The 12,177-nt window shown below is 38.7% G+C and overlaps 1 protein-coding gene across 4 annotated transcripts in view; it reads right to left on the reverse strand.

Annotated features, from left to right (window-relative positions):
- The window catches only part of DYM (dymeclin), a 297,267-nt gene that overhangs the window by 261,792 nt on the left and 23,298 nt on the right, over window positions 1-12,177 (reverse strand). For all 4 annotated transcript variants that reach the window (XM_075488866.1, XM_075488867.1, XM_075488869.1 and 1 more), the window contains one exon: window positions 9,290-9,467. In XM_075488866.1, the coding sequence (XP_075344981.1) occupies window positions 9,290-9,429 (140 nt within the window). In that variant the 5' untranslated portion in view covers window positions 9,430-9,467. The remainder of the gene's footprint in view (window positions 1-9,289; window positions 9,468-12,177) is intronic.

Here is a 12,177-nt window from a genome sequence, read left to right on the forward strand (position 1 = left end):
CCCAAATTAAGTGTCAGTCAAAAAAACCCAGTTCAATGCTTGCAGACATAACATAGTATGTAATACAGGCTGAACAATTTCAGAGCTCATGCAGCTACATCCTTGTAATTACAGGTATGAAAATCACCATCCTCAGAATAAATAGGAAAGTAGCAATGTAATGAAACCTGAATAGTAACTAAGCCTATAAAAGTCAGTGGTATGGCCTCCATTCAAGCACTCTTCTCATATAAAAATATTGCAAAACTTAATACTGCCATAATTAGATTGCCAAAGTTGCTGTTGCTTCCTAAGCATTAAATTTTCTGATGAGTAACCCAATTTATATAAAAACATCAGAGACTGAAGACAAAAAGGGCATGGTACCGCATGCACACACTCTGTCCCACCTGTTCAACCCCATCTTGGCAACTACCTGCAGCTCTGCCAGTGAACTTCTAAAAGGTAGTGGTGGGGGAAACAGTCTCCCTTCTTTCTTTTTTTAAATTTAGATGGTAAGCCAGTTTACAACACAGTCCTAAGAACTGTTGCATCAACCTGAGATTAACTGTGGTGCTGCATGGGAAGCCCCTAAACCAGCTCCACTGCTGAAAACCCATGTGGAGCCGTGCTCTTGGAAGCTGTTGAGTTTGTCTGAGCTGTGCCCGAACTCCTGAGGACTAGAAGAGGAGGTAAGGATATTGGTAGAAACAGCAGCCAAAATAATTATTTCAAAACTTTTTAATAGGAAATGCTTCAAGATAGAGACATCAAACAAATTAAGTTTTAAGATGCCTGCAAATTTTCCTGTATAATCAGATTAATTTACTGTGTAGTGAGCTGACAGCAGAGACAGCTCTTCACCTACAGCTGAATATCCTGAGACAACTTTACATTATGCAGATTGGCTTTTTTTGATATAAAATATGAGCATTCTTTCCTCCCTTATAAATTGCTTTACAACATAAGTTTCAGAAAGAATAAACTTACACTTTCATATATACTTTAAAAATATTAAACTTAGTCTCAAAGGTGGTCTCTTGTTTCAGTGCTAAAAACATGCAGAGTAATTAAAAATAAATTGTATAAAGCTACAACACCCCACCAGCAACTACAGACACCACAGTTTTCTAGGTCTATGACAAGGACTTTTTGCACTTAAAAAAATTTAAAAAAAAATAAAAAAAAAAACAACCAAAAAACCCACTTCTAAATTTGTCCAGCTGGCTGCTTGTCATCAGGATGTATTCCTTCCTGTGAGCTGACAGGCAGGGTGAATATTATATCGGACACCAACTGACTAGAGAATTCTTAGATGCTGAATAATAGTAATCCAACATAATGTGACCCACCTCCCACTATCCAAAGATGCTGGGGACTTCTATAAATATAGACCAAGTGATTACTGTAATTGCTCCAGGATTTAAACCATAAATGTAGACATACAGCTTTTAATTATGGTTCATTTTTCCCCTAATTTCTAAGCAGTTAGGTTTTAAAGTATAGCATTCTTACAGGTTTTTTTTTTTCTTCCCTTCAAGTTATTAAAAATCCACACAAAGTCCTCAAACAAATTCCACAGAATTGCCTAATTTCTACAAGTTGCCAGGATTAAAACCAGTGGCAAACCAAGCAAACCTTCAGATCTTCAGCAAAGCTTTTAACACTAGAGTCATTCTTTTTTCTACCAAAACAAAGTTTAATGCTTAAAAATTAACTACAGCCCACTCCCCCTTATTCATACAACAAGAACTCAGAATTGAATTTTGCCATCCTCAAGACTAGGCAACATCATCTGCAAAATTTCAGTTCATGCAACAGAAACACCTAGCGAGGAGGAACTACAGCAGAACACCACCCCAACACACACGCACAGTGAAACAGTGTTCTTACAGTCACCGGAAGTAATACTACTGCTACATCCCCAAGGATGGATTCATGGAGAGAGTACAGTGGGGAGGGTACAAAAATAGCAGCCCATTTCCAGGTACCTGGGGCAAAGCTTAGCAGTGGCTTTCTTTCCTTAACTTAGGCAGGAAAGAAAAGTGAGAGACATGGAAAAAGCTATCTGCATATTTTTTTGTGCTGTGAAGACAGGGGATACATTATATTAACACTTAGGCAGAAAATGCCAGAGCCAAGATTCATAAGGTGGCACAAAAGAAATGCTACAACCAGCCGTGGTATTGACTTTGCTCTACAATCCCTGTGGAGATGACATTTGGCTAACAAATGAACAGAAGAATGGAAACCTAACACCAAAACATCCGTCCTTTCATTAATCCACAGAGCAGCACTGGTAGTATTCAAACTATTTTTCAGCACTAACAACAAGAGCAAGCACTGACAGAGTGAAGCTCCTTCACTGCACTGATCATAAATAAAAGTTCCAATTCTCTCTGAAAACCCTCACCCGAGGAATACAGACTGCCTTGTTGCTAAATATATGTGTATACACATGCACGTATATAGATATATATTTTAGGAGCTTGTTATTTGGGACAAAAAAGTCTAAAATGCATTTAAATTGATCCTCTTCAACATATTACATTTATTTGTAATAAAGTACCTATGGGAGGATCCAGGAGAAAACCTTTCAGAAAAGAAAAAAAAAATCCCACATATTTTCCACTCGGCAATTTTATCTACCAAGAACTGGGAAAATAAAAATTACACTTTCAGAACTGAAAAGAAGCTTCTGAAAGACAATATTTTCTAGAACATGTAAAAAATAGAATAGAGATTCATTAGGGATGGAGGAGTAAAATATCCCCTGGTCTATGAGAATTGTTAGTATATTCTCAACAAGATTATCAGTTTCTAGCAATAAACAAGCAATAAGGTAAGTAAACCCTTCCTGCTGCTTGATGGCACTGCTGAGCATCACTAGGAGAAACCCAGGCACCCCAGTAACATCAAGTAAGCCCTGCCATGGAGGAGACACCACTTTGGAAGATGTTCACATGCACACGGCAACAAACACCAGCTTCAGGCCATGGATTTTTAATATAATGATCACAGTGACCTGGGTGAGTTTGTACATGTAATCATATATTTCAACTGGCACTATCTGAAATAAACCATTTGATTTTGGGAAAGTAGTACATTGGGAAAGTAGCTCACCCAGGAGGATGAGCTAGCAGCTGTGTGGTGCTTAGTTGCCGACTGAAGCTAAAACCACAACACTTGTTTTATTTAAAGGCATCAAAACATGAGAGATTTTACAGTGGAAGTGATTATTGTCTTGTAACATCTCAACACAGCAAGCGGTAAGAATATTTTACATACAAATTGTTCACTACAAACCCATCTATCTATACAGAGGAAGCATCTGTGTGACACCAGGTATCACACATCAGCAACAGAAGTAAATAGTAATCAAGGGTAATCCCCTTCTGTAGGAAAAAGGACAGCACAACCACCACACCTACATCACATAATAAGCACTCCGTACTAGGAAGGGGAGAGAAGAAATCAAAATTGAGTTCAAACTTGCAAGCTCAAATACTGCCCCTCTGATACTAGAGGTCACCTCTTTTTCCTGTTACAAAAGTTCAATCCCTCAAACCTGTACTATCATATAAATGCCATTTGGGAATTTGATGCACACGCACCCACTCAAACATACAGGAATACCAACACAAGCCAAAATTGCCCCTTTATATTTCACAAGGAAGAGTGAAAATTATGAGTTATCATATGTATAGGCAATGATTATTGACCAAGTAAAACATAATATTGAAACAGTATTTAGACAATACAAATTCTGTTTTGTCTTGCTGAAATTGCTCTTCTATCATTTCATCATTGATCTTACAACTGAATTCAGTTGCCTTACTTTAAATTTACTAACAATCAGTCCCATAGACTTCAGCAAAACCATAATTGAAGACAGTTAAAGTTGCTTCCTGACAGTCATCTTTGAAGAGCATGGTTTTATCTGCTTTTATTTTAAAGGCATCACAATATAAGAGGTTTCAAAGTGGCACTGACTACTGTTAAAAATATTTCAACATGGCAAGAGAAAGTATTCTGCATACAAACTGCAATTACAAACATACTCATACCATGACACCTATCCTTATTATGATAAGAATAAGACCCAAACCGCAGCAGACAACTACCCCCTCTAACAGAGGGGGGGGGAGAAGCAGCTTTCCTGACAGGTTTTTTTCCTCTAAGTAAAGCTTTTTTTCTTTGCCATTGAATACAAAACAGAAGAATCAGCCCATTCAGTAAAATCATACTGCGGAAATGCTGAATTTAATAGACTAGTTGGAAGAAAGACATCAGAATAGAAAGCTGCATATAATTGATTGTACCAATTTAAAAATGTACCATATTAAGGCAACATAAAAGTTGCTCATTTTTATGTCTTTCCATTAAAGGCTCATGCACACTATTCTTGAACTAGCGACTCATTAAAAACTCCAGGGAAGGAACAAAGTGGAACAGTAAATATTAAGCACGTGATTTTCAGCAAGTTCTGTGTTAGTTAACTCTGTTTTAAGTTTTCCATCAGGAAAGAATTGTAACTAATACCACTGCCAAGGAGGAGGTTGCATTCTTGGTAGGAACTCATAGGAGAGCCAAACACAAAGGTCTGCCTAAACCAAGAGCAAAGACTCCAAAGTAAACCTCACAGATCTTGCTCGTAACAATAACTAAGAAAGTCATCCAGAAAAGCTGTATTTTATTTTTCCAATATCCAAACATTATCCAGATTGATAAGTCAGCCACTTGAAATGTGGGAAGTGGCAGATTTGAGCTTTTATACGATTTTAATTCAGCTCTCATGAGCCCATTCTGTGCAACAAATAAGGATCCGTGAAGAAAAAAATGAACATGCAGGATTGTGAATTTAGACCACCAAGTACTTACTAATGGCTGAAACCAGAAATTTCTCAGCAGACACCACTGTAGCCCAAGGGGATTGTCCTGGTTTCGGCTGGGATAGAGTTAATTTTCTTCCTAGTAGCTGGTATAGTGCTGTGTTTTGGATTTTAGTATGAGAATAATATTGATAACACACTGATGTTTTGGCTGTTGCTAAGTGGTGTTTACACTGGGCAAGGACTTTTCAGCTTCCCCTGCTCTGCCAGGCACACAAGAAGCTGGGAGGGGGCACAGCCAGGATAGTTGACCCAAACTGGCCAAAGGGCTATTCCATACCATATGATGTCATGCCCAGTATAGAAACTGGGGGGAGTTGGCCAGGGGGCAGCGATCGCTGCTCGGGGACTGGCTGGGCACCGGTCGGCAGGTGGTGAGTGGTTGTATCACTGGTTTTTTTTTTTTCCCCTTGGGTTTTGTTCCTCTCTCACTCTCTTGTTGTTTTCCTTCTCATTACAATTTTTTTTTGTTCCAATTATGAAACTGTTCTTATCTCAACCCACAAGTTTTCTTACTCTTGCCCTTCCGATTCTCTCTCCCATCCTACTCCCATCCTACTGTCAGGCAGGGGTGGGGATAGAAAGCAAAAGAGAGAGAACCAGGAAGATGAGAAACGGATGAATGGAGGAGGAGATCAACCAAACTGAAAGGGGAATGGGAGAAAAGCAAAACAATGACAAAGAAAGAAAAGAGTACAAAGTGCAGAGAAAACCAAAGCATAAGAAAATGAAGACAGACAGTAGAGCATAGAGAGCAGTACCATTAAAAGATCAGATAGGGTATCACGCCTTCGTCTTTCTCAGAGTAGAAAGCCAGTAATTCACCAACTCTCAAGCCAAGGCCCTATGCTTCTGATTTGGGGGATTAAAAGACTATTGTTCCTAAGAAGATCCAACTCGGTTTGGCAGCCTGAAAGATCTTCCTTTGGCAGCTGTGATCAGCAGTACCTGGACTAATTTGGAACAGCTTCTGTAAAGCAAAGTACTATTCACATATTCCTCATTAGATAGAAAGCATACACGGAAAAGTATTAAAAACCCCACAAACTTTACTTACATACACAGATACAAATTTCCCTTAAATGTATCACAAGCACCCTTTGCCTTCCTTGCAGATACTGGTTCCTTCCTATGGGTAAGGTTTCATGACAACAAGGTGAATCTGTCAGGCATCTGTCACTGAAAGGAGGCAATCTACCCCAGCCCCACCACCTCCCACATGTTGCTGGGGTTTGGTTGGGTTTTTTGTTGTTTGTTTGCTTTTCCTACTACCATGCATTTTCCCACTACCTTCTCTCTTCATGTTTTTCTCCTCTTCTTTCCCTATAGTACTGCTGTATATAGAACAGAAGTATGTCCAAAGCAGCGTCCAGAGAATACTACCCTCTTCTCCCTGGGGATCATATCAGTCCCATCTTCGCAAAATTTGAGGAAGTAAGATAGATCTTTTACTCTAGAGTTATCATCAATTACCTCCATGGAAACACCACACAGCATTTATATGGCTCCCAATAACACTTGCAAACAATCACCTACTATAAACACATCAATTGGAAAAAGTATAATTTGAGAAGATAAGAAAACTAAATTCTATCCTGTTTGACAGGTGAAAACTGGCTCCTTTCCACAACAGTCAAAAACTAGCATCTTGCTCCTGTCAAAAGTATGACCTACACTCAAGCCTCATTAAAACAAAACAGAGTTAACTTGATATTTCACAAGCTTTCAATCTCAGAAATGAACATTGACCTCTATTGTTCTGTTCCTGCAGGCAAGGTTATCCGATTTAGACAATGGCTGAGGGTGCTGTGCAGGCAACATCATCTGACATCATTTGTCAAGTGGTTCTCTCAGGTAGATGCAACTTAAAAATTGGAAGGAATCAGAAATTTCCCATTAAGCTGCACAAAAGATGCCTCTCAAAATATTTCTCTTCTAGCTGCCAGGCAAGAGCACCATCTGGTGTTCAGCTAATTAAGCTTTCAACCTGCTTTTCAGCCTTCCTAGACCACAAGTCTTATGGGGAGCGGCTGAGGGAACTGGGCTTTTTTAGTCTGGAGAAAAGGAGGCTGAGGGGAGACCTTATTGCTTTCTACAACTACCTGAAAGGAGGTTGTAGAGAGGTGGGGGTCGGTCTCTTCTCCCAAGTAGCAAGTGATAGGACGAGAGAAAATGGCCTCAAGTTGCGCCAGGAGAGGTTTAGACTGGATATTAGGAAATTTTACTTCACTGAAAGGGCTGTCAAGCATTGGAACAGGCTGCCCAGGGAAGTGGTTGAGTCGCCTTCCCTGGAGGTATTTAAAGGACGTTTGGATGAGGTGCTTAGGGACATGGTGTAGTGGTGGTCTTGGTAGTGTTAGGTTTATGGTTGGACTCGATGATCTTAAAGGTCTTTTCCAACCTATATGATTCTGTGAATCAGGTTTTTTTGTTTGCTTGTTTTTTTAATTATGTTTCTTGTTTGGGTTTTTTTTGTTTGGTTGGCCTTTTGTTTTGGGGTTTGTTTTGGGTTTTTTGTTGTTGTTTTGTTGGGGGTTTTTTGGTTTTTGTTTTTGGGGTTGTGGGGTTTGTTTTTTTTGGTGTGGTTTTTTTTTTTAAGCAAACTTACTCTGCACTGGATCTGACTCCATGAAATAGGCACAAAAAAGCTGCAAAGCAAGCTATGAAAAACTCCTCTACTTTGGTGGGGGAGGGAGGAGCAATATAACAACTGAAAGAAATTGCTGGGGTTTTATATATAACTACTTCCCCCTAAAAAAAAAATAAATGCAGTATTATATGACTTCTTAGAATACTGTCCATCTTGTTAGTCATGGGCAGGCTGTAAACAATTCTTGCATCTTCAGGGATCTTAAGAGAAAAAGTGACTGTTCCCTCACCCACTGCCAATTATGTACCACCCTTTACGAGCTTTACAACCCTTCACAACACTATCTTCTTGCTACCCTCTGGCTATTCTCTCCATGCAGGAGACAAAATCCTTCCTCCTCCTCACTCTTTACAAAAATAACATCTAGTAAATGCTTCCCAGTTGTTTACCTTAACCACTTTCCCTCCCAGTTGTCTGAAGTTTCACATATTCACAGACACTCTAGTATGAGACACAGGTTATCTACCAGATCTGCTCCTAGTTGTTAAGAAAAATAAGTCTCTGCCTTTCAGAAGCTACTGTGCACAAGACACAGCACAGAAGTCAGTCATGTAACATGTAAACTATACGTCACTAGAAATTGTATTCCATTCTTCATTCAATCACTAATTTATATTCAAGGTTCAAGAGCTCAGGGTAGTCATAAATCTGCACTAGTTTTTCACCTCCTAAAAAAAAAAAAAAATACTTTGACTACCGTTCACCGAGCTCTGTTTTAACAAAAAAGATAAATTGAAAGATGGCAATAAAATTGGCCAGCACAGCTCTCAAACACATTTCCAATTTATTAGAGATTAAAAGTGTTCCCAATTTTAGCAGTAACACATTATGGCCTATTTAAACCTGTTACACAAGTGTTTAGATGTAGTCTGTTATGACCCTTTATGAAAAAGCTAGGTCCTTTGCAAGGAAATACTGCTAATAATAAAGGGGGTAAATAAGACATTCACCTGACAGAAAAGTATCAGGTCACATTGTAAACTGTAAAAACAGTTTAAGTAATACTTAAAGGTATTAAGTAATATTAGATTGTTCTTGTAAGACTGATAATCAATACACAGGCCAATGAACTTAGCAATGGACTTGGGTTAACAGAAGTCACGAGGACTTACATTCTGTATTTCTGGAGATGTGCTATGGATCCTCTCAAAAATATTAATTCTGTTTATATATACACTACTTGCTAGAGTGAAAAGACATGCAAAAAAGAATTTTAGATATTTAGAAAATATTTTTATGGAGACAACATGCCAAGCTTCTTTTTAAAAAGTAAAGGGGGGGGGGGGGGGGGGAGGAAAGCCATATGGGCTAAGAAACTCAACAGCTAACCTACAATTAAGTTATGGAAGATGTACAACTCACTTTGAGAGGAAACATGCGTTGGAGTCTTCAGCAACTCCAGAAACACCAGAGGCTCTCAAAAAAAAAAAAAAAAAAAGGCACCCCAAAACAACAACCAAAAAAGCCAACCAAAAGAAAATAAGAAAAGCTCCCCCCAACACTACAGACCCTACTTCTGATCTTTCCCAGCTACCAGGAGACTGAATAGCAATTACAGCTATTACAAAGAAGAAAGGAACCCACAGGAATGGAAGAGGTGGTGGAAAGAGCTTCCAAAATTAGAAACAACAGAATCCATTTTACATAGGTATTTATTCCTCTGCTACCTAAACCAGGAATAATTAACAAAACTACTCATTTGCTTTCAGACTTGTCACTTCTATAAATATATTATCAAGGTTTAGTTCTTCAGCAAGCACCATCTTACCTGTTTGTTGGAGTGGTAAAGCTAAAAGATAGCAGCTGATTCCAGAATGGGTCATTCTTGGAGATGGGCTCTGCTCCTGATAATTTTTTCAAGTACTCATTTTCTGGAAGCTCGCTGATGCTGCTGCTATTTGCTCCCATCTTCTTTATTTGGCAAATCCCTTTCTAAACTTTCATTTCTTCAAGGAAAAATAAAAAAAAAAAAAAAGAGGGAAACATTTAAAGTCTTTTGTACAAATAAGGAATATACAGATCCTAAATTAGTTATCAGTAAAGCTTTAGTTCACTACCTTGAACAATTACTGAAATGTAGAAAACAGGCGCATAGGAAGGCATTAAAAAGATTTTCTTTCAAAAAAATTTAGGACAATAATGTCTTCATCCAAGGAAGTTAAAAGTTACTGTGCTATATACTGCAGTCATCATCTCACTTGGACTTTCATAAGTTACACTCAGCAAGAAGACAGTGTCACAGTTGTATCAATATCAAAGCTGCTACCAGTGGGGAAAACTGCAGGGAATTCACAATTCAAACAGGGGTGTTAAGTTGACAAGATATTCAAAAATATGTTTTCCAACTGAATATGCACAGATAGCTAGGCAAATGACTCCTATTGTCAAGAAAGGGACTCCACCATGCAGCTAATTCCTTCATGCCATCAATGATCTACACCTTGAAAGCCCCCACCTTGCCAGAGTAAGCACAGCTGTTATCACTGCTGCACAGATAACCTGCATCAAGTGAGGAAAGGTACTACTGACCATATGTGAACCTCCTGATCTTTGTAAAATAACGTGGCTGGTTCCAGTCAGCTACTTCAAGGGGAGGGAAAAAGCTAAAAAATAAACACATCAGAAACACAACTGCTTTTTGAAGCAACACCACAGAAGTTGGTAGAGATGCACTCCAAAACCTCTTTTCATTAATAGCTGCGTTGTACTTGATCTGTGTGAAGAATGAGAAGATTTCAATTCTCCATGCTGCTTATCTGCACTTCTCACCTTTATAAACAATTTAAGGAAAAAAACACCACAATGCTATTAACTATGTGCCACGGATGCTCCTAAGCATCTTACATCTTTCTAGGACATCAGCTTCAATAATATTTCTTCTCAAAAGATGGAAGAACTGTGACTAATAGCTTTAAAAGTTTATATTAAAAAAAAAGCACCCCCATCAAGATAAAAGTGCTGTGCAATGTATGACTGTGTAACCTAAACACTCACCCCTGAGCTGGCAAAAGACATAAGAACAGAGACAGCTATATTAGAAGATGCAAGCTACTACTCAGCAGCGACTCTTCCCGTGATCTCGACAAAGATACAGGATCTGTTTCAAGAATCACTCCAATACCAATTCTTTTCTTATAGACTCATCATCTTTGCAGAAGCAGTTACTTCCAAAAAAGACCATTCTAGTAGCAGTTAATATTAATAAAGAACAGTATAAAAATGAAGAAAACTTACTAAAAAGAAATGAAGAAATGCAACGAAAAGCTGCAATGTTTGCAGCCATCATGGAGGCTATCTGAAGAACTTATATTCGAGATTTAGAGCGAATGCACAGTACCCAAATATTTCAGAAACAACAAAATACCAGCACAGATGGAGAGTAGAATATAGGATACTATTAAATAATAAAGAGGTCTTTCAAAGGTGAGATCCTACAGAAGTGAGGAAAATGTTTATTTTCTAAATTTTGTTTGTAGGGGACACTATAGGCTGGGAAAATACCACTCCACACTCCTTCCCTCCATTCTAGTACTCAATCCTCCACCATCACTATTAGCTGCTCTAGAAGCCAGAATACAGCGAGATGAAACTTTACACTGACTCAGTATATCTGCTCTTATAACAATTCCACCACTGTAACTCTGCCATCATGCACCCAGGGAGCTCTATTTTTGAGGCAGTTTGGTTTCTACCACCTCCCTTTACATCTGACCAAAGGGGAGAGAGATACAATAACCTTATAACCTCTATAGGTCTCATTTAGCAAAAAGCTGTAAAGACACTGTCTATAGCATTTGCAGAAGCCATTTTCGTCATGGGGACTACTTGCAGGAAGAGAATTTTAAAAGTGACCTAGGAGTGAAAATGGAAGCTTGCGCCAGGGAATTCTGTGGAGAAGCATTAAAGGATTATAAAATGTAATTAGCTTAAGAGGATTTCCAGAACTTTGGTTGAATGTTTACTCACAGAACAGAATGAATGCATCTTACTTGAATACAAATTTTGCCACTTCAAAGAAAAAAGCCCAAGACTCACTGTACGCTACCTTTGAACTGAAGCCAATGAACACTAAAGCTAGAGAATAAAGTAGAAGAGAAACCAGTTTGCATCATATATAAGAATACTGCATCATCACTTTGAAGTAGAAGAATCAAGGTTCAGCCTGTTCATGGACATCTCAGCTCTGCAGCCTCTGGTTTGCACACGCCCAACTACTGCAGAAGCCAACAACAATGCTCTTGGCCCTGGACCTGAAAAGAGCTAAAATCCCCAAAGACAAAAAGAAATGCTGTAAATATCTTGGTTGCTCAATGTTTCCTTTTAGTTTCCCTTTTGCAGATAATTTGGCCTAGCTTGCCAGTATTGTTGGCCTTAAGTAAGGAAGCTTAGATAGTAGAATTGCTAACGAGCATTCTTTATTTGACCTAATCATTAGAGTAAGAATGCTTTGCCTGTGTTAAATCCTTGGTTAGCGGAGATAGTTGCAATGTAGATAGATAAAAAGGAATTCTTCAGGCCCTGTGTCCCTGGAAAGGGCTGATAAGGAGAAACTACACAAGAACCACCTGGTTTTGGATATGCAAGGAGGGTATGAGCAAGACAAAATGGACTGAGCATGCGTAAAGACAAAGTTCAGTCAGCGGTCAGAGTGATGAA

This window comes from Mycteria americana, assembly GCF_035582795.1.
Source record: "Mycteria americana isolate JAX WOST 10 ecotype Jacksonville Zoo and Gardens chromosome Z unlocalized genomic scaffold, USCA_MyAme_1.0 Scaffold_18, whole genome shotgun sequence".
NCBI classification, from domain to species: Eukaryota; Metazoa; Chordata; class Aves; order Ciconiiformes; family Ciconiidae; genus Mycteria; species Mycteria americana.